The sequence below is a fragment of the Heliangelus exortis genome, chromosome 4 (assembly GCF_036169615.1).
Source record: "Heliangelus exortis chromosome 4, bHelExo1.hap1, whole genome shotgun sequence".
Lineage (NCBI taxonomy): Eukaryota > Metazoa > Chordata > Aves > Apodiformes > Trochilidae > Heliangelus > Heliangelus exortis.
Genome location: NC_092425.1, coordinates 3893842 through 3921580, shown reverse-complemented (window position 1 = coordinate 3921580; position 27739 = coordinate 3893842). Strand labels below are relative to the sequence as shown.

The following is a 27739-nucleotide window of genomic DNA, read 5'->3' as shown; positions in this document are numbered from 1 at the left end:
CATGTGTAATCTAAAGCTAGCAAGTACACTGCAGGATTAGTCTAACATTTAAGAAGGGTCTATCCAAAGTCAGGTAAGGATAAAATTTAAAAGATAAAGAAAAAAAAAAGTAATATTAAAAGATAAAGTAATTTTAATTTGCCATGTTCTATAGCTGGCTGCTTACTATACTTTTATATTGTCCTTTGTCTCCCTCTGTGATTTATCTTCCACGTGACCTTAAGCACAAGGGGCTGGGCTATGAAACAAAAAACCATAATTGGTACAATTTATTTTTAGAGGATCAAACATTTGGCCAAATCTTAGCAGCATAAAATTCAGGACACATGACTCAGAAGCAGGTCCAATCAGGCCATGGCATTAGGCATCAACGTCATTAAATAAATCAGGGTCACACACACACACAAAAAAACAAAAAAACCAAAAAAAAACCACGGGTATTGGATTTGATTTTCGTTTCTTTGACAAAGATATCATTGTTTTAGAGACCAGAAAGTATTACAAAGCAAATTATACCTATTGTTTTGTTTCTGTTTTCCAGGACAATAAGTGAGAAAGAGTTTTGACAGATTTGTTTACGAATTTACAGATTAGAAAAACAGCTGTTTGAGGAGTTTAAAGGCTTCCTACAACTGCCTGTCTGAGCAAATGAAAACACTAAAAACATATCAACAAAGCTCGTGTATAGTTGACTGAACAAACAACCCAACGAATTTAAATTATAGTTGCACTGAATCTACCAATAATTGCCATTTTGTAGTGTTCTTATTTTCCATCTATTCCAATGCCACATCTCAAGTACAAGCAGCAAATACCAGACCTCAGAAGAAACTACTTGAACTTTGTCTGAGACAACATTGGGGTACTCTGCTCCTGCCCTCAATACACATACAGAAAGGTACTGGAAAACACAATACTCCTTTGTTCATAGTTGATTTCTCTCTTAATGATTGAAAAGATTCCCATCCTGAGCACTGATGAATAATGTACAAAGCTAAGGAAAAAGAAAAATCTCTTTTCTAAAGGCTGCTTCAGACTGATATTTCAGCTTTATTTTGCCACTCTTTCACAAGGCAGCCTTTCAGATGTATAAAAAAGGTTACAAAAATGACACATTAATCAATCATGCCTCCAGTCTGATATGAATTTCAATCTTCTGAAATTTAGAGGAAAATTTTTTCAGTGACTTAAGATAAAGCACATATTCAACTAAATATTTTTTTGTATTTACCTAAGGAAAGTGACAGTGCCAGCCTGGAGCTTCTGCAGTTGACTAACACAACAATGCAATTAATCCTGTGAGAGAAGGCAGCCAGGTCAGCATGTTTCCTGTCTACACCATCAGATAATTTAAAAAAAAAAGGATTCATTCTGAAATCTCATCTCTGCTCACAAAGGAAATTCAAGTTAGTTTACTTCTTAGCCACAAATCTAACAAAAAAAAAAATAAAAATCATAGTTCATGATGGGTTATTAGGGTATATTATGTGCAGGATTCACACCCTAGCCAGAATTATTATTGATGCAACATTTCCAGCTGCACTGATCACATTTTGTCTAAAGGCACGAAGATGAAAGGGTCAGGCAAACGTGGTTATGTATAAAATCAATATTTTATTTTCACATCAGAACAACTTCTATTTTAATTACTTCTTTGAAAAGGTACTGAGTTTAAGGTGTCTTTTCTTGAGGTTCTTTGATATAGCCCAAGTCTGAATGTTTTTGCTATTACAGATGTGGTTTTGTGCCATTACAGACATGGTACAGACACACATGGTACATGGAGAATTTTCTCTCTTAATTCCCTGCCTGAGAAAAGTATGAGAATCTGATGACAGTGTAAGGAATTCAAAGTCCACTGTGTAACAAGGACTAAAATAGCTGAATGGATGCCCAAAGTTTGGCTTAGTAAGTGCACATTCAAGCCAGGATGTGGTTAACTATGACAAGTGTTAAGTTCCACAAGCTTTAAGTAAAAATTAGGTCTATTTAGAATTCAGCTCACTTTACTCAGTTATTTCATTAACCACCCAATTTTGACACACCTTTTGCAGGTACAGTGCATAAGAAGAAGTATAACTTTGGTGAAATGCAGAATGAACTGAGCTAGCAAAGTGCAAAATATATGAAAGGCAATGCATAGGCATTGGTTTAATCTTCTCCAGAATCTCCTACCAGACAAGCACAGGTTATCATCATCACTGCTCACAGTGATGGTAGAGTCAGTATTGCATTTCAGAAGATATTACACAAATTGATTTCAGGTGACCAAATCTCTCTCATAATGATTCCACCATTAATATTAACAATTCCCAGTACAAATTTTTTGCATCTGTTGCCAGAAGTATTTCTTCATCTTTTTAAGTAAACCAAACCTGGGTGATGCAGGGCACACATTTTTATTTGGCCTTTGCATCAAGTTCCTATCAAACTTCCCTAGCAAATTTGCCCTTTTGACACGAGGTACAGCAGCACATCTGGGTTCTATAACTGTTATCCCAAGAACTGTGGGAAAAATAACATACCCCATGTTTTCTCAAAAGAACACACCCTCCACAATATATTCTATCTCTGATATTCTGATAGCACACGTGGCCAGAGAGATTTCTAACTTCAGGACATACTAACTCCACAAGGATTAGTCAAACCAAAAAGTTTTACATTTGCAAGTGAGCTCTCTTAAATGAGCTTTGCACAACCTCAGTGCAATATATTCAGGTATCATCTGCAACTCCACAATTGGATTCATGTTTCTTGCAAAGCTTTCAAATATGAAACTAAATATTCTCCAGGAATAAAAAAAAAAAAAAGTGAAAATAATGGTTCTCATTAATGACAAGTATGTTGTTTTTACAATCACTTTTTTTACACATTTGAACAAGGAAAACCTTCAGCAACAACCACCTGCTACACTACCTATGTGGAAAATAAAGACAAATATTTTAATACTTCAGACTCTGTTAAAAATTTGGTCTAACATATCCTTCTTGTCAGATGAACATTGGTTTTGACAAAAATAATGTTATTCCTTAAAAGAACCCGAATTTCAAAAAAAGCTGCCAAAAAAGAAGAATTCCACTTAGAAAACTAGAAACATTTTGCACTGCAATTAAAAATATCCATGGAAAAAAGAAGGATCACTCTTTAACCACACATACCAGTAACACAGAAAGGAACATCAGGGTTAATTCTACAAGTATATGGCAGGTAAGCTCATTTTGCACTTTTTAACATCTCACCTGCTTCCTTACAAGAGCTCCCATGGCCTCAAATGTTCATTCCATTATTCCTGACCACTGAGCATCATCACATAAATGCTGTGAAGATTTTTCACTCTGTGCCTTTTCTGCCCAAAAAACCTCCAAAATAAAATGATGGCAAAGTGTTTTTCTCTTGCCTTACAAGGTGAGCTCTCTAGCATTCCAGCAGAATTCTGCACTAGTGACACCAAGAAATGCCACTATTTTCAAGGGAACTAACTAAGCTTTGGTTTGTAGCTTTGAGTAATACTTCAGCCTTTTGAAAGAGAAGACTCCCAATTTCCTACCAAAAGAAACAATTCTTCTAGGCATAGAAATGTCCAAGAAGACAATGCAGTTGTAATTTTTCAGAAAAACTGTAGCTCTCAATGCATATGTACTCCTAACCATAATGTCTGAACCTAGACCAATAAAACTTGTGTTATTTACTTCAGGCAATAAATAAATAGCCTCAGAATAGACAATTCATTATGACCACTAATGGGCAAATCTCGACTCATTTTTTCTATTAATGATAATATTTGATTTTTATAAACACTGGGAAGCATGCTCACAATTAACTTTCACTATGCTCACTGAACTTCAGTCCCCAGGCATCATGGCCTGAAGACAAAATCTCCTCTTGCTGTATTTCAAAATGTGTTGATTAGTACAGTGTAGAACAAAAAATTGTGCAATATGCAATACATAGGTATAGAAGAGTGTGTCATGTTACACAAAATTTCTTCTCTAGAGATTTCTGAAACTGAGGTATATGGACAAATGCATCTAATAAGGCTGAGATTTTGCAATAAGATCATTTGTTGTAAAATAATATTATCAATAGTATCTGTCACAGAATTACTCATAATGATACCTTACCTGAGCTTCAGAATACTGAAGAAGCTCCTTTGCCATAGCACTTGCAAAATAACAATATGCTGCATATTATACCTCTCCAGAGTCCATAAACTGTGGCTACCTAGCTTCAGTCTTGACTGGCCTGGGATCACTTCCAGTCCAAGATAATATATAAACAGAGCTTCATCACACCTCAAAGCACAAGCTGATGGCAGAAGAAAACGTGTATTTTCAAATAAGGTTTTGAGCTCAACAGCCGTTTAAGCTGTTTTCCTGTTGGTTTAAGTACATCATTTTTATGAAGGTTGTGAGTAATGCATGCAACTAGCACATCTTTTAGGAAAACAAGGGAAGAAAAAATAGAATGATATTTTAATGAAACCCCAAAACAGAAGATACCTAACCAGGCAACCATTTCATGTTATGTTTAACATCATCTCTTCACATCCAAAGTCACACAAAAAGAAAATAAACAGGCAATATTTTTCTTCTACACTCCCTCCTACCCACCACCCTACCCATCCAGCAGCCTGCATTACATCAGGTAATATATTCTGACCACCAACCTGCTTTCAGGGGCACTATCATCATTCTGGATTACACCTGCCAACTGTATATTCCATCTCCTCCTCCCTCCCCCATGTTCAACACAGATATTCAGACCTAGAGCCCTCACTTTTGAAGGTCATTTGTGAATCCATGCTTGCCCTAGAACAAAGAAGAAGTCTTTCTGACTCATCCGTGTACCTCCGGGCCCAAAGCTGCTCTCCTGCATTCATTGCCCGAGGCTTCAGAGAGAGAGTTTCAAATTTCACGTAGGTCTCTCTTGCAAGCTCAGCTTCCTTTGCAGTTCTGGGTTTCACGTGAAGTTTTAAAACTTTGTAGAGTAAGAAAATTATCAAAGGTAAAAAAACCACACACGCTGCACTGCTGACCAATATCAGAAGAGAGAACTCAGAGCTGCTTTCATCACTGAGGCTGTCAGTGGAGAAAATAACACACTGCTCTTTGGTAGGTGGCACTCCTTTGGGTGAGACACAGGCCATATATTGAGTGCCAGGATTCAAACCATCAATGGTGATTTTGGTTTTGCTAGAATCAGTGCTGAGAGGCAACATATCTTTGTCACCATACTTTGAGTATAACACGGTCACTTCAGAGCTGCTTGTGGCATTGACAACTTTCCAAGTTAAGGTCACCCTTTCATCAGTTTCACTGATCACTCTTAGGTCCTTCACAGTAACATCTTGCTCAGCCACATCTGTTGTATTCAATGAAATTTCCCCAGCTTTCTTGCTCATCTCCCCAGTCTGCTTTGCCTCCACACCTTTCTTGTTTAATTCCCCAGTCTGCTTTTTGTTTCCATTTGTCACTGCCTTTGAATTCTTCTTTCCATTGATCACAGGTCTGGGTTGCTTCTTCTCAGGAACCCGAGTGCTCGTGGATCTTTCAGTGCTGACCAGTGCTGTGGTGGTTGATGCAGTAGGAAGAGGTGTGGTTGTCCTCTCAGGCTCCTCCTTGGGTTCCTCCTGAGTGGTATTCTGCTTCTCTGCCTCTTGTTTCCTCCCATACTTCTGTGGTGACAGAGTTGTAGTAACTACACCAACTACTGTGACAGTGACAGCAGCTTCTGACATTCCTGCTAAGTTCTTGGCTTTACATCTGTATTCTCCTGCATCCTTGTATGAAATCCCTGTCAAGCTTATTATGGACCATCTGACACCCTCTCCAGGTGTTTCTTGAATTACTACAGGAAAATGCAAAGAGTGAAATGTTATAAAAGGGAGATAAAGAGAAAGTAAACACTGTTAGACTACTTCTTCCCTTAAGTTATTTCTGACAAACAAGTAAACAAAAAACCCTGACATAATTAAAACCATTAAAAAAAAAAACCTCAAAAAACCAAAACCCAACCAACAAAAAAATCCCAAAGCAAACTCCCCAAATAAGCTATGGAACTCCCTGCCCCGTTATATTTTTGCAGAAAAATGCTCAACTTTGGTCAAAATGGGATTGAATATCTGGAAGAATTCCAATATAATTTGCAGCGTTGTTGAGCAAAATTAAAACAAATAAAGAGAAATCAAGTCTCTTAAAGCTGCTAAGTGACATACAAGTTGCACTGAATTCAAGTGACTCTGAACACACCAGACATTTGTCTTAAGAGATTTCACTGCTTTGGGGTATTACCTTCTTCAGAGCTATGATGTAAGATAACTGCTAACTACTTGCATTACTAAGAAACATTTTTTTATATTTAAGTTAATGCATAAATATCTCACAGCAGTTACCAAACAAAGAAAAAAAAAAATCACAACAGCTGTTGCATGGATCCCACTGGTGCAATACCTGGTCCATTCTTACTCATTATAATGATCTCAAAGCACAAGCAACCCAAGGGGCTCTCCCATTTCCTAGAAAAGAGCAATTATACCTGTATAGTTCACTGGTATATTGTCTGACCTAGTCCAAGTAAGCTGTGGTGTTGGGTACCCCGTGGCATCACAGCGCAGCAGGACGTTGCTTCCAAGCGGGGAGGTGATTTTTGTCGCCGATGTCATCACGGATGGTTTGAGACACTGCTCTAACTCAGCCCTCTGGAACAAGATTCCTGCCAGGCTCTCGGGTCCACTACACGAAACCAGAGGATCAAGAAATATGAGCAAGTTGTCCACGATTTTGGAAAATTCGATTAGCTTGGAAATGCGGCAGTCGCAAAACCACGGGTTGTCCTGCAGACCTGAAGCAGGGGGGAAAAAATGTTGTCAGACAATATCTGGATATTGTCACTACAGTATGACACGACTGCCACCAAGTACAATCTGGGAGAGCAATGGACCTGTTCTTAGTTAATCTTTTCTCTTTCAATTTGTCTTTTTTTTTCAGCTGATTGGCAGGGGAGATTTTGCAGAGGCGAGGAAGAAGAGGATGAATATTTATTAAGCTGAACTTTTTGTTCACAGAAGTTTACAGGAACGTAGTACTACACTGACACTACCTTTGCTTAGCTTTGCTATTTTTTTGGAAAAAAGACACTTTGATGTCTTTTTCACCTGTTTGTACCCTTCTGGAAAGATAGCTACGTAGGGCTATTGCATCCTGCCACTCCTCTCTGCTCTTACTCCTTTTTATTTGATTATCTTAGATCCTTTTCAATGTTTGCAGTGCACATGATGATTTATGGGTTTAGAGCAACATCTGTTCCTCTTGAAAAAAGGATAAGGGGTAGGGAGACAAAGTTTTAGGTCAGTGTAATTCTTATCTCACTCTGAAATATACCAATATTCATAGAAATCTGGCTTCAGTTCAGGGTGACCTCTGAAACATTCAACAAGAGTAGCAGAAGAGTAGAAAAATGGGCAGAACCCTGAAAAAAGCTGAGGACTACAGTATTTTTATGATGGCTCACAGAATGCTATCCCTCCACTTCTGCTAGAGGCAGAACATTTACTTCTTGATTCCAAAGGTTTTTAAATGGGAGGCTTCTTCTCATTGAACTTATTGTGGTGAAAGAGATTAGAAAGTCTAAACCCTCAGCTGGTATTGATGACTCTGCTGTGTTCACCTCCACAGAGCAACAGCAGCTTCACCAGGTAAAAGAGCACAGAGCATAACAACCATGAGATCAAATATTTTCTCATTTGACTTACACTTTTGGGCATATCCTTTTCCTTTTTGGTTTGGTTTTTTTTTAAGTATAATAATAGACAGAACATAAACTCTGAAATGAGGGGTGGTATGCAAGAACCCCTTGCTACTGAATTTACAGATTACTGCAACAAAAAAGTCATTAGTTTAACCACAATTAAAAGATGAAAAAACCTGAAACACCTGCTAATATTGCTCAGCATGAATTTTTAGGAATTATCAAAACAGCTAATGAAAAAATTCTGCTTTTTGTTCTGGAAGAAACCTGTAGGTGAAAGAATACATGAATAACTACTGCTTCCTTTTATTACCTGGCCAAGATTAGGTTATTTTTAACACAATAGCACTGATTGGTTAAAAGTGTGGTAAACCCTAACTAATCCCCACTCCTTCAAACAAGACTTGACCTGAAGAGATTCCTTTACTTTGACATCACAATCCACTTTTGCCCCTTTCAGACATTAGATATTTTACATCTCTTCTGTACTTATTGCCAGCTGGAACACAGAAGGAGAAATCAAGGAACTGTATCAGCAACTGCTTTTCAAACAAAAATCTCCAAAATACAATTTTTTCCTGGGAACTTCACACATACATTCCCAAGAGACACCATCCAAATGTTTTCCATGTTTCTAGGCTCAACGAAAAAATAATAAAAATTCTGCCTAATCTTGCACGTGTATGTAATTATCTGTGTTCACCTTTTAAATTAGACAGGTTTTAGTTTGTAGTTAGAATTTGGGACCCTTCAAATCATTGCATCCAACCAGTAACCCAGCACTGCCAAGTCCATCACTAAACCATGTCCCCAAGCACCACATTTACATGGCTTTTAAATACCTCCAGGGATGGTGACACAACCACTTCCCTGGGCAGCCTGCTTGATAACCCTTTCAGGGAAGAAATTTTTCCTAATATATACACAAAACTGTCTTTCCTACCCTTCCAGTGTCTCAAAGAAGACCAAAGCTGTAACAATAAGTACCAGAAATTGCCAAAACAGAAGGAATGCTGAAGCAAAGTTGGATGGTTCTTAGATGGTTGTTCAGTCCAGCCTGGGATACAGATTTGACCATCTCAGATCATTCTGAAAGCCACATTTCTGCTTCAGAAGAAAACCATAATCCCAGGACACTCTGTACTCCTGGGTTTTAGTGCAAAGGAAGATTTATTCCAGTTAGTGACCTCATCTCCCCTATCCACCACATTTACCAGTGAAACTGGCTAAAGAAGGACTTGCATAACATACACAGCCACAGGAATTCCTTCCTTGCCTCTACAGCTCATTCCTTTTATTTATCTGTGTCTTGCCAATATCTGACAGCATCCACGTTATTTTTAGTAGGCTTGCACAGCCATTGAAAGTCATCAAATCCTGTGAATCCCCAAAATGAAAAGATGAAAGCACTGCTGAGTTGGAAGCAAGGATGAAACACTGAATTTGATTATACTTCAGTTAGCTATTGAAGAGAACACAAATGGGAATGTAAACCTGGTTTCCAAACTACAAAGGGCATTCTGAAATCTAACAGCTTGTGTTTACAAGATGGTAAAAGTGAGAATAAACATATGAAAGAATAAAGAGAAGGTTTAAAAAAGGAAAAAATTAAGAAAATGGAAAAATACGGGAGCTTTAATAAAAGAATGAGATAGAATCTCCCCAGGAAAAAATAATTTCCTGAGAAGAGAAAATAAAAATAATGACAAGGCTCCAATGGCATGTGTATCTGAAGGAGCAACAAGCCTCTATAAACCCTGGACGTTTCTGTAGAAATATTGAGGCATCTCAGTGTGCTGAGAAAGAAATACTAATGAAGGCAAAACAAACACTGTATGCTTTACAATATACCTCTGCACTGTATTTTAACATTAAATATGGATTATAAATTGTTCTAAAAAACTTTTTTTATTCTAAATTTAGCATATTTTAAATTTACTCTCACACTTCTATGCATGCTTGCACGTACAACAGCAAATATATGTGTCTGTGTGTCTATGCATGCACATTTTTGCAGCTTTCTCAGCAAGCAGCTCCCTGGGCTGTGTCAATACAGACTTTAACACTTGAAATAGCTGCAAGTAAAATTTCTTTTGTAAATCAGTAACCAGTCTCAGACCATGACTTGTGTAAAGTACTCCTTTGGAGTGTCTGTAAAGTGGCAGCTTGTCAAATATTAAAGTTTTGGGGCTGATGGAAATATTCACCACAGCTTGGGCCGACCTATCCAAAGCTCTCTTCCACCTGAAGCTACAAAATTTTTGATCCATGATTCAAAACAGGAAAACCCACTTCTTGCACAGTGTCCCAGTGTTTCCTACAGACAGCAATCACTGGGGGAAAAGCAGGAAAAGCTTTATCTACCCAGTGGCCCGGCACAACAGCTGGGAGCCTGATGGACCTGCAGCATTTTACATCTTTGGCAGCTCCCCGTGCAACAGAGGCAAGATCTCAGCTGGCTGCCACTCTGTTAAATCCTGGATTCCTCTCAGGGACTCACTGCTACCACCATCACTCACACCAGAAAATTCAATCTCTGTTCAGCAGCCAGTGCTGAAACTTTGCTGTGATTTGGATCGAAGTATTGGGCTACAGCTCCCTAGGTAAGCAAGACAGGGCCAGATGAACTCACACACTGGTCCCTTGATCATTTCCACTGCTTCATTGTCAACTTGCTCCACAGCTTTGTTTTGAACTGTTCCAAAGGGTGCACTCCAAAACAAAGCCAGACGTGGCTCCAAGGCACAATTTATACCCCAGGGACTGCTTCCTGAAAGGCTTAAAAATGAGACCACACTAAGGATGTCTCTCTGTGTCCCCTTCTTGCCCCCAGTGGAAGTGCACCAGGCTTTGCACCTGCAAACTATCCCAGATGCCTACCAGCCCATCAGGCATACAACATACTCTTGTTTTTTATATTATTTGTATTTTATATTACAAAAGCACTATTCTATGGGTTGCAATGCAATCCTCACATTACCTCAGGCAGTTTGATCTGAAGAAAAAATCACCTCCACCCACACATTTCCATTTTCATTCCACTGCAGCACCCCATAGAGCCCACAGAAATCAAGGGATAAATCTTACAAAGTGTGGATCAGACAGCTTGAGAGAGAGCCCTAAACTGTGTGGAGAGAGCCAGAGTGAGCACTTGACCATAAGGCCAGGAATCATTTTCTGACCCTCTTTTATTTAGCATAGTGTCCACACAGAGGAACATCATAGAGCAGGAGGTAATAAAAAAAAAAAAAAAAAAAAAACAACCCTAAGTACAGAGATTATGAATTGGAATAAGGAGATGCTAACCCAGCAAAAGAAGTCCATGGCTTCTCCAAGAGTCCTGAAGTAAACATGGGGAACCTCGGGTTTGTCTTACATGTAACCTTCTTGATGCTCAGTCAATACACTGAAGATAAGATTAGTATTAAAAATACATACAGCTGGAGCACAGACACTCTTGAGCATCAAAGTGTGCAATTGTGGGCACCACATTTTAAAAGAAACCTTTTTTATAAAACCCAGAAGAGTCCAAAGGAAACCAGTTAACTATGGTAGAAAATGAAAAGAGAAAAACCACCTCAGTCTGTAAGAAACTGGTGAAAGAAATGGTGTGATTAGTTAAGGCTGCAAACAGGGAAGGAAAATGTGTGAAAGGTTACTTTAAGAGATGGCAATTAGTTTTTCTGTAGGGCCATCTCATGTAGGACACGAGGTAATCAGCTTAGTTTGCAGTAAGGGAGATTGAGGTTAGATATTAAGAGTAACTTTCTCACTAACTTGACAGATAAGCACTAGAAGAGGTTAACAGAGAACAACAGTGATTTAACCAGAATGGTTTGGGTCACCTGGAACAGCAGCCTAGAGGCCTTTTCAAAACCCTTCCTGATCATGTGTCTCTGGGATCCTTATTTCCAAGTCAGAGCAGGAGCAGAGTATCTATGGGATGCCCTTATCCTGCCTAAGGCTCCAACAATCCAGGTAAAGAGGGGAGGCAATGCCAGAGGGGAGGCAATGCCAGAGAGCACATCTTGCTCTGTCATTCCAAGAGGGCATTTCTTATGGTTGGAGAATTACAGACACACCTCAACTCCTAGGTCATCTTGCTAGCCTGACAGTTTCTATCAGCCATTCATTCCTGAAAATCAACTGCTTTGTCACAGTCCATCAGCAGCAACCCAAGGACAAACCTCTGGCAGTCAGCGTGAGTGGCACTACTTGAAATGTGCAAGCTCCAATAACACAGATAATGAAACTAACACTTGGTGGAGACTAAATAAGTTGTCAAAATAACCCATGACATAAAGAGAGCTGCACTTTCTGATCTCCAGAGGAAGGGGATGGTTCCTTACTCACTATAGAGTTTCCTATATAGCAAGCACTGCCTGTCTGTGTTGGGATGCACTCATCAGAAGGTTACGATGTCAGTGAAGGAAAATTCAAGCTCATCATTCACAGCTTACCTAAGGTAGATTTAATCAACACAACACAGGGAAGTGCTGCCTGGCATTTTGCATGCTCAGATCCAAATCTGTAATGACTGCACAGAGCCTCCCTTAGCAAGTATCATTTAAAAAAACAAACAAAAAAGAAAACCAAAAAAAAAAAGAAAGAAGGAAGGCAGTGTTTGAGCCCAGTGTATATTCCCCTCTGGAGATGAATGTTGAAACCCAACTGTAGTTGACAAATAAAAATGATCCAAAGGTCACATCTCAAGTCTCTAGAGAACTCAATACTGGCACACCACCAAAAGGTTTGCCAGGACTAAAGGAGGATGCCAAAATACCTGCACCAACAAAGCCTGCAGATGATTGCCAGAGAAAAGGAGAGGAGAGTGAAAGGGTTGTGGCTTGGGGGTTTCTTTTGCTGTTTTGTTCTGGGTTGTTTTGTTTGGTTGTTTTATTTTGGTTTTTTAAGTGGTGAGGACTGCAAAACAATGAAAACAAATAACCTCTGGGACTCCCACATGAGATCATCAGGAGGATTAAATTTAGCAAAGTCAGCTCCTACTTTACTGCCTCCTGTAGCCCTTCTGCAGCACTGTGTCTAAGGACAGGGTTTATAGGAGCATCACCTCTAGCTACTTGCTTGGTTTGTGAGCCAGTGGGAAAAAAAAAACAAACAAAAAAAACCCAAAAACAGTTGCAAATGGACATACTTGCAGTTGCAACCAGATACATGATGAGGGAAAAGTCACCAGAAATCCTGTTTTCTGGAAGTCCTGCACTTATATGCATACTGAATACTCCAGATGGCCTGTCTTCCTGTGGACTGGACTCTCATAGATTTTACTTCAGTTTGATAACCCTGAGATAACAATATCTGTGGAGGTCATTATCTTCATTTTACAGTTTTCTCTCACCACCAGAAAATGAATAAATAAGCAAACAATCACAGAGCAAACCAGAACACTGACCTGGATAAAACCCACCCTCCGCAATCCCAGGCCAGTCCTCTACCTCCTCTCACTTAGAACTTAACATTTGGGCACATTTTACTAAGGAATGTAGCTTTTTAACATACCCAAAATGACTCTCTGGCTAGCCATAATGTCTGTGTTCTTGGACAAAACAGCTTCTGAGAAGGGGGGCCAAATATCCATCAGGTCTGATGGCAAGGTGGTGAGCTTGTTGCTGGAGATGTCCAGGTAGGTGAGGTTCCTCATGTACCTTCCAGCATCAGCAGGAATGCTGGTGACTTTATTGTTGTGTAAGTCAAGAGTCCGGAGGTTGGGCATCTCAGCCAGGGATTCCCAAGGGAAAGTGGAGAGCAGGTTGCCATCCAGGCGTAGCTCATGCAGTAGTTTCAAGTTATAGAAACTGCTGATGTCAATGTTGGCTATGCAGTTGTAAGCCAGCCACAGGTATTTGAGATCTACCAGGTAGTAAAAGGCTTCAGCTGGAATCCTCCGTATGACGGTTTTCTCTATCCGAAGTTTTCCTGTATCCACAGGAACATTCACAGGGATCTCGTACATGTCAGGATCATTACAGAGCACAGACCTAGCATCACATGGAAAAAGAAAAAAAAAAAAATTAAAAATAAAAATTTAAAATGCAGGGAGATGTCAGCGTTTCTTTGTCAGAGATCTGAATTTCAGATCTGAATGCAAATTACTTTCTGCAAGAAAGAACAATCCACTGCACTTACAGCTGAAAAGACAAATGTGGAGTTTTTAAAGTGAAAAAGAATACAAAACAACAACACTTTCACACAAAATCTAGGTTTGCCTAATTCTAAAGCATGTAAGCACCACCTTCTGTTCAACATCCTACAGACAACTAAAAACCAGAAGCCATTGCATAAGCATTAACCCAAGCATGTATCTAAAATGGAAACTGCTCACCATCTGTTTTACTAAAATTTAGAATATTGCATTGCCAATGTCTAATTTTTCTGCATGACAAAGATTCAAAGTATTTGTCTATAATTACCTTTTTTTAATACACTGAAAATAAAAAATGTTAGCATATTTCTCTGAAGGAGAGCTTAGCAGCCCTCCTTCTGGTGTTTAGGTAGAAAATATTTCTAAGAACCTTCTGCTCCAGTTGATTTCACAGAGAAATGGGATTTCTCACCATTTTCAAGAATCAGGAATGCTTCCATTTCTTTGGGGTACACCGTTTGGACATATTAGCTTGAAGATTCCCCTCAATAAATCTATCTTGACTTTTCTCCCTTTTCTCTGTATTCTTCCTCTACATTTTCCTTCTGCAGCTTTATACTGGATACATTGAGACAGTAATGACAAACAGCATGTTCCAAATCTGACACAACAATTCCCAGATCACCATATTTCAAATTAAAATCTTTATTATTAAAAGTTCCACAATTTCCCCACAGATTTTAAAAAAATAAACTATTGTGTTTTTTTTTAAATCAGAATCACCAGCAGACAACAAGTTTGTAGAACAGAAAGGACATTACAACAGTGGGAAAATCACGGAGCAGGAAGAAATTACCTTCTGCAAATACTGAAGATTCAGAGTGGTTATGTGGCAAGTACAAAGCCATAATCACCATCTGCTCCTGTTCAGGAACACTGAATATAACACTAGTAGAAAACATGCCTTTAGTTTTCAGCTAGTTTCAGCCATGCTAGAAGTAATTTGCTATGGACAAGAATGTTATTTCCAATTTCTTCAGCCCTTTTTTCATAGAAACTGCCTGATATAATAAATAATAAAATATGTACCTTGTTCCAGTGCCATCACTTCTGCCATGGTAAACGCAAGTGCATTGTGAAGGACAGAAACCACACACTGCTTCAAAAAAGCTCATTAGGAGGTAGAAATACACAAAGAGATACATGGCTTCCTCCCAGCAGAACTGATGTGACAAAATTTGAAAACTTTACTCCTAGGCACTCATGTGCAGTGTGCTAGAAATGTGAATGTAGACATCCATTTAGTAACAGCAGATTACAGCAGATTAGCCGAGATCTGTAGTTGCTTAACCTTCAAATGTATCCTGAAAGGATCAGTTAAACCAGCTCATTCTTTACTCTGTCAGAAGAACACATTCTGTTTCAAATCATACCCAGCATGTTTCAAGGCTATTTTAATATGTAGGTTGTAGGATTAGTAGGGAATGAAATATCTCTTTGCTCCTGCTAAGAGGCAATGCATTAATTACTGGCCATAAAGCGTTCCACGGTTCCTTAAGGAAATCTAGTACAGCATGAGGACATTGCATGGGGTTTTCTTTAATACTAAAGGTTATAGATTAATAGGGAGCCTAGATTACAGAGCTTTTAAAAAATCATGTACAAAAAAAAAAAAGTTTTACCAAAAAAATCCACCAAACCCTGTATATTTTAAATAAGTTACAAACTCCAGCCAAACTCCAGATATGTGCATACATAGTAATAGAAGATATTTATTCTCAAAACCTGAGAATCATCAAGAGTGTGTATAGTGCCATTCACAAATAGATCTATATACAGCCATCTTTCCCATCCTGAATAAACCCAGTGCTCACACTGCTAAAATTATTCTTTTTTTAAATTACACAACAGAACTATATAACCATGAGATGGCCTTAGAAGGATGAGAAATGACCACAAATATTCACTCCATTCTCTGTGCCTCTCAAGTGCCAAACCTGGGGGTACATTTTGTCTCATTTAGAGGATTGGCTGTGCAGTAACAAGCACTAGAAATGTACTACTACTAAAACAAAAGCTGTGTTTCCTACAAATTCGTTTGGTCACATGAGCCAAAGCTTTAAAAACACAATAAATGCCCCTAAATTCCTTTAAAATCCTAAAAGCTGATAATAGGTTTTATAGGATTCATCTAGATATTTTTACACATTGACAGAAGCAGAACCTTGCAAAGCATATCAACATGGACATTTGGTATAGAAATATATTCACATGGAGAGAATCCATAGTATTTCAAGTCTGGAAAAATTTCAAGGGAAGCTGAGGGAAAGTATTTCACAAAATCTGCTACTGAACCTGAGCACTTCCAGCTTCAGTTTCCTCCTGCCCCTGTGTCACCCTGTAAAAGTCACAGTGATGACTTCTCTACCCTCTTTTGTTTGGGACAGATGTATTAGGCCAATAAAACTCACTCTCAAAAACTAAAGTCTGAGTGGTTTTTGTCTCCTTAACCTTATCTAAAAAGATTACTGCGATTAACAGAAAACAGCTGGCTGGCTGGGACAGGTTATTATTCCAAAAGATTAATTAGCTTTAACCCAGATTTCACTCCTTTCCATGTGGCTTATGCAGGCAAATGACATGAGTTCTATGATGTCAGTGCACTCTGAGAGACACTCATGGGCAAGGCACTGTTTATAGTTATCTCTTGTCTTGTCTGACATCGCACCATTGCCAGGATTGCCCTCCGAAACCTGCAAAGGACAAGAAGGGGAAGGCAGAAAGATCATTAGCTGGAAAAACAAATAAAGAGAAAAACTGGGTAAGCTCAGCTGAAGTATTCCAACACGTTCAAAATGGTGTATTTGGAATTCAAAAGGACCTGAGTCAAATTAATTTTCATAACTCAGGTAAGTTCACCACTTCTTCTACAACAGGAGACACAAGAGGTTTTGCTTATGCCAGCAGAGGGTATAGCCATGACAAAGATGATCTTATAGAAGAGAGGAAAAATGAGATGGTTTTTCATTGACTCAGCAGGATCAGGTAAATCCACCTAGAGAGAGATCACAAGCTCCTCTTCTAGGTTTGTAGCAGAGAAAGGAAAGATGTCTCCTTGCAAAACCCAGTTCTCAAGTCAGAGGCTTGCTCGAAATAGGAGAATATTTATTTGCTTCACCAAAAAATGCCAATCCATCCTAACCAGTCAGAATAAGATACATCCCAAACCAAGCAAGGAAATCTACAGATTCACTAAGCCACCACATGCCTTGGCCACAGACATTAACACCAATCTACTGCTGATGCAACCCAAGTTCCCTAAAGAGTCCCTTTGAGAAACCATTAAGGGACTTTCAACAGTCTTAAAAAAGCTTTGTTAATGTGCTCTCAAAAATTGTTCAGCAATTCAATATGCTCTGATGATGATCAAAGCAATTTCTTTTAGACTTCCCTGTCCAAAGGGTCATCTTTGGTATATCAGCAGTGGCTTACCCTTTGATCTCCTTGCTAAAAAGTTTGGCATATTCTACAGATGATCCTTTTAGAGGTAGATGATGTGCTAAAATCATTAACTCGACTGATGCTAAATTAGGAACACTTACTTTTTGTTTGCAACAACATAAATGCAGGGATTATAGAATGTGGAAGATTTGGCAAATAGAGGAGCTATGATGGCCATTGCAGGAGAAATCTTCTTTGGGTCTCCAAAGGAAGACCATAAACACACAATAGAGTATGGAGACCATGCCACCAAGAACATTACAATCATCACAACAGACATCTGTAAAACAAGAGGAACAGACACAGAACTGGTATTACCTAAAGACCTCACAACCTAGCCTCAAAAGCACAACCTGTGTGAAAACAGAGCTCTCCTGAATCAAGTAACCACATGTAAACAAGCCCAAGCTAACATATTTTGATAGGTTGTAATGAAATCTCACTTGGTGGATTTACTAGCCAAAATTTGCCTTGCTGTTACTTCATTAGGTACAGTCTTCCTTCACAGACAGCACTACTGATAATGTTAAATCTGTCCATCAGAAATTTAAGTGGCTAGAAAGGCCTTCATATATGAATTATGACCATTTAACAGGTCCTTCTAGGATGCTATTAGAAACAGTAAATATGAAGAGAGATAAAAATCTAAGCCAAACGTTGTTAATAAAAAAATTGCAATCGGCTTAAAGATGGTACAGTTAAATAAAAGAAAGTAAATATTCTAGGACACAAAGACTCAATCCACATACTTAAGGAACACAGAAGTGTCTGCTGAGTTTAATGAACCATGATAGCTGTGTTGAAGCATCATACTGAGGAGATACATGAGCTGCCATGGCTTCTCTGCCTGCCTGTCAGAGAGAACATTCTGGGCAGGTTGGGTCTCACTCCCCAGAACATGTTGTGCCACAGCTAGAACTGAACAGGAACTCACTGGGGGTAGTTGGAGGGTAGGAGAGGTATAAACTGGGACAGAGTTTTCTGGGTTTTGTCAGGTAAATGAATTAGTAATGGAAAATGGAGTGGAAATCTCAAATTAGTCAAATCGGTAGAAAAGCAAAGAAAACTGCAGGGCTCTTTGTACATAGAGGATTCCCTGGTGTTGTTTGCCCAAGCCCTTAATCCAGTCTCTCATGAGAAAGAACTCATTTTTCAATGAGAAACATGAAGTACATGTAACCAATAAATAAGCAGTGACTCTCTCTACAGATTTCTACTTAAATACAAGTGCAGTACCTATTGATAATCCTGTAAAGAAAGAACCCTTTCATTTAGAAGTTTGTTTGGTGCATAAAATCTTAGAAGATGATAATTTGTGAAAAGGCAAGCACTCCAATCCTAAATAAGGACCTAAAGCTTTGGCTTAACTCTAAAGCTTCAATCTTTTTTTTTTATTTTCCCTCCTTTTTCTTAAAAATTGAATTCAATGTCTTCAACTGCAAAACAGGAAAAATGCATTTTCTTTGCAAACAGGAGCCTAAATTTGTAACTGTTTTGTAAATTTGTAACACTTTCAAGCATTCTGAAAGTTTTTCAGAAGAGCAAAATGCTGAAATCACTATTCTGAGGTTAAAATACCATTTTTCAGTATTTAGCAATGTGAAAGTTTTCCAAGGAATGTTAAGTTTGCATTGAAAGTAATTCAAAATTACAGGTACATGGTACCCTTCTACCCACTTCTCTCATACTTTTTTATTATACCCAACCATAAATTGTATCTTTACACAAAATCAAAGGAGCTAACAAACTTCACACTTCCTCAAGGACTTTTATACATTCAAAGAATGTCAACCTTCCAGGCAGGGTAAATCATTTCATGCCACAACTCACATTTCCTACTGCTTACATAAGAAAGAGATAAGCTCAAGAAACTGAAAAGGGGTTGGAATCACACAGCTCAGGAGCTTGGAACTGCACTTTAGTTTTTAGGCCATAAATTCAAATCAGAGTTGATGAATTCATCCCAAATGCACTTGGGAACCTAGAAGAAAACCTAAAGGTTCTGCAGACACAGTGAGTGAAAGGCCTCCCAGCACAGCTCTGAGATCCATTTCTATGGAATGATAAAGGGCAGAAGTGAGGAAAATTAACATTGTTGATGTTAGTGTTAATGTTAATTGTTAATATTAATGTTAAGCTTTTCATCTGGAAAGAGTACTGGGCCAAAAGTAAAGACTCTGGTGTTACATCAGTCAAGCCAAGCACTGTTACCAAGACTAAATTTAAACATCTAGAAAGAAAGGAAAAGGGGAATGTGGGAAACAGAAATGCTTAGAAGACTGCACTGTTCCTTTGCCCCCAAGATTTTAACACAGAAGAACCTGGTTAAACCAAAATATGCCCCCATTAACCCTACCTTTGTCACATCTACTTGGTCAGACCAATCTATGTTGATGCTCTCCAGGCAGTTACTGCTGGCATATTGTTTCATTGTCCGGGAAACATTGTAATAACAGTAAAACATGACTGCTAAGGGTACAACAAAATTAACAGCAATTACACTCATTGTGTAGGAAACAAAGGACCTGATAAAACAGAAAAACAAAAACACAGAAACTTACAAATAGCCACCCAGAAAAAGTTACTAAAGAAGGTGTTTTGATTTGATTCTGTGATTTTAAAAGCAGCTGTTAAAGAATTAAGAAAATTTTCTTTAGCTTTGGGGTTTTTATTAGCATTTATAAATCTTGCTGTTTCAAGCACGGCTCAATTCCTGCTTTTTCTAGACTTGCTTTACATTATTTCCATTGAATTAAAATTGTTCTTACGAACTGTCTTCATACTTCAGTAAGAAATAGTAATGCTTATATAGTGGTGAATAAAATAACCTTAGCCTTCAGTAAGACAGCAAATTTAAAAGAAAGGGTGAAAGGGAACCTTACACATCATTCTTCCTCCAATTTACTGTGCAGGTGGCTCCAGTGGGATCTGGAGCATAGCTAGCCCAGCCTACAGTAGGCATGGAAGCCCAGAAGACTGCATTTATCCAAGCAGCAAGGATCAGAGTGGCATAGCTACGGGCAGTCATTCTTCTTCCTGGAGCCAAGCACATACAAGCACAAATCATTCTCATCTCTTGCCTCTTTATGGTGTTAACTTGAATATCAAGTGGCTTCCAGCAAGCAGGTCCAGGTTAATAATGGTCTTTTCAAAGGCCATGAACACGATAGCATGCCTGTTGCATGCTGCTGGATGGTATCTCCAGCATTCCAGCTTTAAATGGCATTTAAATATCCATTAAACACACATTCCAACATATAGGCAATGCCTGATCCTAAATCTATGCCAAAAAAACTTCTGGTGCAACAGTGCATTCAAGTACAGATTTGCATGATGGCAGGGGAGGAACTGACTGCTACAGTACAGCTGTTCCTGAGGAGAGAAAAACATCCAGGACAGCATTAACACAACACCAGAGGCAAAAACCTGATAGGCAGAGGTGTCAGCCTCCCACAGCTAGAGGCTTTTCATGTGCTTCTGCATATGGGTGAGGTGCTCTGAAGGCTGGCAACAGCCATGAAAGTACAACTTAGAAACAGAACAAGAGCCTAATTGTGATATTTTCACTGTCACCAGGTAACTTAACCAAGTACTATAAGATTAGGTGCTATATTCAAATTATGGCCAGGACTGTACTTATGGATTCATTCATGAGAAAACAATACACGTAAGACTCATATTTCACAGAAGCCCAACAAAACAAAAAACCCAAACATTTTTAACTCCAACTACAGTACCTATATCAGGCCTGCAGATTGTCAGGTAGCGGTCGACTGCAACAACTGTGAGCAAACCAATACTTGCCATTCCAAAAAAGATATTTAAGGCAGCATAAATCTGGAATTAAAACAAACAAAGAAAAGAAACCCTTTCTGAGAAATCTTTCAAAGGTGAAAGCACAAATTCACCTTCAAAGGCACTAGGATACATTGCATTCAGTAAGTGTTCTTTTCCATAAGCAAGGTACTGAAGGAACTAATTCAACGCAGGGCATTGGGAGTTGGCCGATTTAAAATAAAAAATTTAAAAAGCAACCCACTTGTGTGTACATTGGAAACCCTAGAGGCAGGAAAGCAAACTGAACACAAACTAAAAAGCAAACACTATACTTTAGTAAGTAAATTTTGAGATAAAGATTTTGGAGGCTGGGGGGGTTCAATTCATGTTTTCAACATATTTTAAAGAAACCTGAAGAGCATTTGATTCATCAAAAAAGTTAGGACTTTAGCAAAAGTGAGGCCCTGAATTGTCACTTTTTCCTCTGCTGTATAATTACATTTATTTCACTGATACAGCATTCTGCTTTTCCCCATTGGGCCACATTTTTATATGTGTCCTACACTGCAATCCCAACATTCTCCAAATGCATCTGCCCAGCCATTCCATGGCTGGATATCCAGCCATCATCATCTGACCAGGAAGGGTTAATGGGGTGGGAGTCTATTCCACTGGCACCTCAGCCATCTCAGTTCACAGGAGTCTTTTGGTTTGGGTTGATGTAAGGGATGCTTGAAGTGATCTTAACTCCCAAAGCACTGGTAGTGAGATTTCACATCAACTTCAACCCATTACAAGATCCAAAGATGTAAAAGTGAGGCTTCCTGTCAAACAGGGACTGAAATTTGAGCTTGAAATAACTCAGGTGCTTTCAGATGATTGTTATAAATATCCATTATAGAAAGGTTCAAAATACATAGAGTAGCTTGCATTTCCCTTGAGTACATTTTCAGCATGTGCCTTCACATTACTACTCATTTTCCTAGGCTCTTAAGCCCAAGAATCTTTTTAAAAAATAGATTTAAATCACAGTAGACAGCGAGCAAAGGGCATCATCTCTCTGCTATGGAAGTGCAACTTCCCAGTCAGTCTGTTGTTAAAGACAGGCAGCTATTAAAATCAGGCTAAATTTTTAATGGAAACCAGTAGCCTTGCAGGCCTTCATTCTGGATATCTCTGATCCATCCAGAAGATGTATTTGCCAAGCAGCACTCATTAGGTCCAGTGAATCTCATCACCAAAACAGTAACCACACTCAAAGTCTTTTAACTGTAAAATGTCAGCAAATGTGCACTATAACCACCTTCATTTATTAAATCCTTCTTTGTTTTAAAATATCTCTAGTCAGTAAATAGAAGGTTACACTATAATGTTTTCAGATGATGGGTTTGAAATTGAATTCATATAAAATCCTACATCCAGAAGTTGATATTGCAGAACATCAGCTCCAGGTCTATATTCAAATTTTATATCTCCATCTTACCTCTCAAAAGTACTGCCAGGTAGAGCTACTACTTATTATTTGCTTTGATTTTAAGTGCTCAAAAATTTCTCTCTGGCTGAACTACAATACCTGGCATCCAGTATATCCAAATTTCCAGCTTCCATGCAGGTCTGAGGCAGCAGACATGGGGTAACCAATGCCACTGACACCAATGTCAGTAAAAGCCAAGTTGATAATAATTGCGTTGGTTGCTGTCCGAAGCTCTTTGTACTTCACAAAGATGCCTAACACAACAATGTTACTGAAAAGGCTCAGCACTCCTGTAAAATACACAAAAAGGGAAACTTGACAAAGACACACACCAGCCAGTAACACACAGGCAGAAGAAAATGGAGCCAAATTGTACTTAAATTATTGTTTAAATTGGATGTCAACTCATGTGATTCAGAAACAGGACAGGGATGCCACCACTTGGTCTGTGAAATATCCGAGGGTTCTTACTCCCATATTTCTTTAAACAAACTGTAGTTTGGTGAAGATGAAGATAAAAACTCCATGAGCTGTTCAAGGGAAGAAGAATTTCTTATTTTCTCTCTACTCAAGGAAACAATGAAAACTAGAGGCTGACCAAGGGCACACACAAGTCCTAACAGAGTTACAGAAGACACAGGGTTAGTAGCATCCAAATAGTGGTTAGCTCTGTGCATAACATAGAATTTACTTTTCCATTTAGCATTTTAAAATTATACCACATCATTTCACCATTATTAGCTGAAGGATACCCATGAGGCAGTATTGCTTCCTGCAGCCTAAGAATCCCTGTTGTCACACTAGAATTAATACACTGACCACAGCAGAGTGTAGTAAGTAACAACTACTCCCTTCTCACAGAACAATTATTTGCAAAAGAGGGAAGCATTAAAACCTTTTAAGAAGCAGCATAATGAACACAGTACCTGTACTTCATTCTTATTCTTAGATATTTACTGATTAACACAGCCTAAATTATCCAGATGTGAGATTTGCTGTGGTAAGGCATTTGCAAAGCAATCAATCATACTTTCAAAGATGCTGCAGACCTTGTCAGAATCATCCCTCATTAAGAAAGCAAAGTCCAAGCTGCAGGTGAAAGATTTACTAGACTCCTGCAATTATAACAAGCAAAAAAGTAATCCAACTTCATTTCTATGCAAGGCTAGGAAAAAAGAGTTGGATTGATTCTGACTAATCCCATTGATCACCTCTGATAGCTCTGATCCCTAATACCAGGTGGTTAAAGTCTGAAAAGACCACCTTGTTACAGACAATGAAATAAATTTGAATTAATGCAACAATTGTCATTCATATTTACAGCACCTAATATAATCAGTTACCTGAAAATAGTGTGATAGCACTGCAGGGGGTATCTAACCTTCCAATACTTACCCATCATCCATCTCTACAGCTTCTTAACAAGTCAGCCAATATGTGTGTAGTTGTTCTACCAATTTCCCTAAAAACCTGAACTAAATTTTTGACTTTGCATTCAAAACTACCCTCATTACCAGAACAGCAATTTGGTACTCACCACTTCAAACAGATACACAATAAAATGTGACCATCAGCAATACTATTCTGCATAACCCTAAAGTATATTAATATTTGAAAGCCAGCTATAACATAAGAAATGTATGATAACATCTATGAATAAAGTATTTATAAGCTGACTTAATTTTCCTAGTAAAAGCTTGTTTTTAAACACAGATGTTTTCAGGTTTTGGTCAGGTTGATGTTTAATTACTATTGCACTCAATGCTTCAGAAAAAAAAACCAAAAAAACCTGTAACAGTTGTGGTTATCACAACGAGAAAGTTTTCAAGTCTTCAAAAAAATTAATAATTACATAATCATTCAGGTTTAGCCAAAAGCCACTGCAGTCACATTGCAGACACTAATGTCAAGCTTTCCAGCATGCTGTTTCTAACATGTCATCAGTGAAAAATACAGCTGCAACTGGAGTCTTCTCTGATTAATGACCAGCTCCCTCCCTCTAAGTTACATTCCAACCCTTCCCCTCACATCCCCCCAACAGACACCCTCTCACATGCTCAGACTACACATATAATTACCATGAACATGTGGCCCAGGAGAAATCTCAAGATAGCTTCGAGCACATCACAGAAAAATGCAAGATGTGACAGCTATGCCCTATTTTTATCTCTTTTGCAAGCTGGCAGAAATTAATTCTTGCTCTCTTCTATAATTACAAAATATATTTTTCAAGACACAATGCTGTCTTCAAATATAGAGCAGAAAACTTAGATGTTTCTGCACACTTCAGATGTTTCTGTACATTTCAGTCAGGCTCACTTGTCAGTAAAGTATGGAGAAAAGCCCTCACAGACATTTCTCTAATACAAAATAAAACACCACCCCTGTTACTAGAAAAAAATGAGCATTCATACCCACGGTTCCATTTTAAAAAGTTATGCAACAATCAGTGCCCATACCTGCTGATATTAAGTAAGCTGCAACTATGTTGTGCTCAGTCTGTGTAAAGGCTGAATGAGCTTCATTGTCACTTTCTGAGGAATTGGAAGAATCATTCCAATGCATTTTGGACAACAGAGGCTGTCGTCTGTCCTCCGAAATAATTTGTCAAGACGATGAAACAAAACTACTCTACAAAACCCTGTCAGGCAAATTCTTTCATTATTCATCTGACTAACTGGACAATTAAAAAAAAGGGAGGTAGGGGGGAGTTCCCCCCACCGTTGACAGCCTCCAAGCATGATTTAATTGGACTAAAGTGCAAAGAAGTTTACACTCCAAATCTATGCAGGAGATTGTTAATTAAAACAAAGAGCATCACAGAACTGAGTACATTCCCAACAGTATGCTCAGACTTCATTCTTACTACTAAAGAGATTAACTGTCACATGCCCCTAGACTTTTTCCTTCAAACCTCTTGTGCAATGCTTTGGAAACCTCAACATAAGTTGGCTCAGGTCAGTTGGTCATCAGCTTGCCTTGGAATTAATTCCCATCATCACAGTGAACGCACAGAACCACAGCACAACACAAAGACACAAACGTTGATTTCTCTAAAAAAGTAGGATGCACTTACTCTGACATCCATCCCTTCAAATCAGACACAAAGCCACAGTCCAGGATTTTCTAAAGTGAAGCATGGCTATGCTGCTAAACCAGCCTGGTCTGGTTTGTGGGATAGGTCTTACAAATCTGAACACCCTCCCAAACAAGCACGCAAGCTTACTTTGGGCAAGTTTTCCAAAGCATGTTATCTGGCAGAAAATTATTAGGCATTTCCCAAAGCCTTGTGCAGCAGCAGCTTGTGTTTTCTTCTCTTCAGTGATGAGTAAAGACCTGTTGTGAAATCCTGCATAAATATTGTCTTGCAAAGATGTTTCCCACCTCTTCCCCTTCATGGAGTTTTTGCCTCTAGTTTTTTACTGATTCTGGGTATAAAAGCAACAAGAATGAGCAACCAGTGATTCTTCAGTTGTACGTGGTACACAGGCAGCTCAAGGAGACTCCCAGGTTAGGGCTGTGTCTTCTAAGCAGCAAAAAGGGTGTAGGGACACAGATGGGTGAGGAACACACCCATCCCATTAAAAGGAAGTGTACCTGAAGAGCTCTCCTTTCTCTGACCCAAGAAACTCATGGAGCATTCCCTTCCACTCCTCAGCTTTCCAAAACAGCCAGCCTGCATCTCTATTTGAATCTAGAGGTTAAGAAAATTCTGATATAAATCATGTGCAGTCATGCCATTTGGTCATCACTACTACAGACAATTGTGTCAGCTCTACCAGCAAACATTTTCCTTAATGCCAGAGATCTACAATCACTCTTACAGTTCTTGGGGGGCTTGTATTATTACAGTGTTTTTTCTGTCAGAAGAGGATTAGGCAGGACAGGGTGGGAGGGTTCTGGAAGGAAAGATGATCTGTTTAGCACTGAAGTCCCTTCCCCCATGCCCCATAGTCTTGCCTCGAAAGATAAAAGCACAGTGATAATTTGATCCCTTTGCTTTCCTCCCCTGAAACTTTGGCAAGATTTTCAAAAGCATCTCAGATCTTGCAGCTTCCACAGAAATCAGAGCTTGCAATGCTGAGTGCCTCAGAGCAGCAAAGCATTTCTATTTTTAATCAGATAGGATTCCAGACGTAAGAGTAGCAGTTAATGAGACCATAAAAATATTATACATGTTTGTGGGTTAAATCATGCTTCTAATATATGCAGTTCATCCTGTACCATCATACTGTCTCCTCCTCTTCTCTTAAATTTCACCAGTTTTACAGCAACATGAATTGAAATTAAAAAGTCAAAATTAAAGGCAGACATTACTTAGCATTAAACTAAAAGGATTTTTTCTAAAATGCTGCAGCTCGTAGAACAAAGCCAAAATTATAAAGGAATTAAATATGAAAGTATATAAGTGACCCAGAAAATTGGAAACACTGCCCCTAAGCCAGATAAAATATGGCTTACCACATTGCTTTTTAATACTGGAATAAGAAAAATAAATCCTAAACCTCAGGCTGTTTTTATCCTCCAATAACAGAGTTTTAGGAGTGTTAGAGGGCACTTTATAGCCTCAGGTAACACAATCTTCCCATTTGTCCCAAACCAGTAGCAACAAAACTCAATTTTAAGTCCATTTTTCAATTTGTAGGTATCTGTATGGGTATGAGACAATGCAAAATCTCATTACAGGGTTTATCAAGTTGATTTCAGTTACGTGCAAAGTACATTTCAATCCACAAGTGATGCATGTAGAGGAACTTATGATTTGCATTTAAAAAAAAAATCAAAATACTAAAAAACAAAATCATAACCAAAACACAAGCTCTTTGCTATTTTCAGTGGTAACCACACTAAAAAAACCAAAACAAACCCTAACCCTAACACGTTTATTAAGCACCTCGCCACGAGGGGGCTCTGTAAGGCAGAACTTCCCTTAAATCTTATTTTCACAGATGGAAATGGTTCAAATCCAACGGTTTGAAGAAATTACTAACGAATTACTTTTTTTCCTCCCTTTTAGAGACCTGTGCTAAATTTAACCTGTTGATTAGAAAAGTTTGACTCTCAAGAGATTTTCAGCTGACTGAAGAAAACACCCTACAACGTGTGACTCCACAAAGCTTTCTCTTTGCCATGCTTGG

General features: G+C 38.6%; 3 protein-coding genes across 4 annotated transcripts in view; all 3 read right to left on the bottom strand.

Moving 5' to 3' along the window:
• The window catches only part of EGF (epidermal growth factor), a 70716-nt gene extending 67388 nt beyond the window's left edge, over nucleotides 1-3328 (bottom strand). Inside the window, exon 1 of the mRNA XM_071742696.1 lies at nucleotides 3240-3328. The gene's annotated coding sequence lies outside the window, so the exon portion shown is untranslated. The remainder of the gene's footprint in view (nucleotides 1-3239) is intronic.
• Nucleotides 1595-15381, bottom strand: LRIT3 (leucine rich repeat, Ig-like and transmembrane domains 3). Of its 2 annotated transcripts, XM_071742698.1 has the most exons (6): nucleotides 14939-15381; nucleotides 13267-13745; nucleotides 6535-6840; nucleotides 4848-5847; nucleotides 4122-4305; nucleotides 1595-3346 (listed from the first exon to the last, which is right to left on the bottom strand). In XM_071742698.1, the coding sequence occupies exons 1-5, from the start codon at nucleotides 15052-15054 to the stop codon at nucleotides 4287-4289; spliced, it is 1920 nt and encodes a 639-aa protein (XP_071598799.1). In that variant the 5' UTR covers nucleotides 15055-15381; the 3' UTR covers nucleotides 1595-3346; nucleotides 4122-4286. The 2 variants fall into 2 exon arrangements, with proteins under 2 accessions (XP_071598799.1, XP_071598798.1); XM_071742697.1 differs by having other exon boundaries at nucleotides 4122-5847.
• A 144-nt stretch (nucleotides 15382-15525) lies between these two features.
• Nucleotides 15526-26002, bottom strand: RRH (retinal pigment epithelium-derived rhodopsin homolog). Its single transcript, XM_071742699.1, has 7 exons — nucleotides 25061-26002; nucleotides 22701-22891; nucleotides 21088-21187; nucleotides 20233-20386; nucleotides 19707-19875; nucleotides 17452-17630; nucleotides 15526-16602 (listed from the first exon to the last, which is right to left on the bottom strand). The coding sequence occupies exons 1-7, from the start codon at nucleotides 25164-25166 to the stop codon at nucleotides 16497-16499; spliced, it is 1005 nt and encodes a 334-aa protein (XP_071598800.1). The 5' UTR covers nucleotides 25167-26002; the 3' UTR covers nucleotides 15526-16496.
• Nucleotides 26003-27739: the final 1737 nt, after the last annotated feature.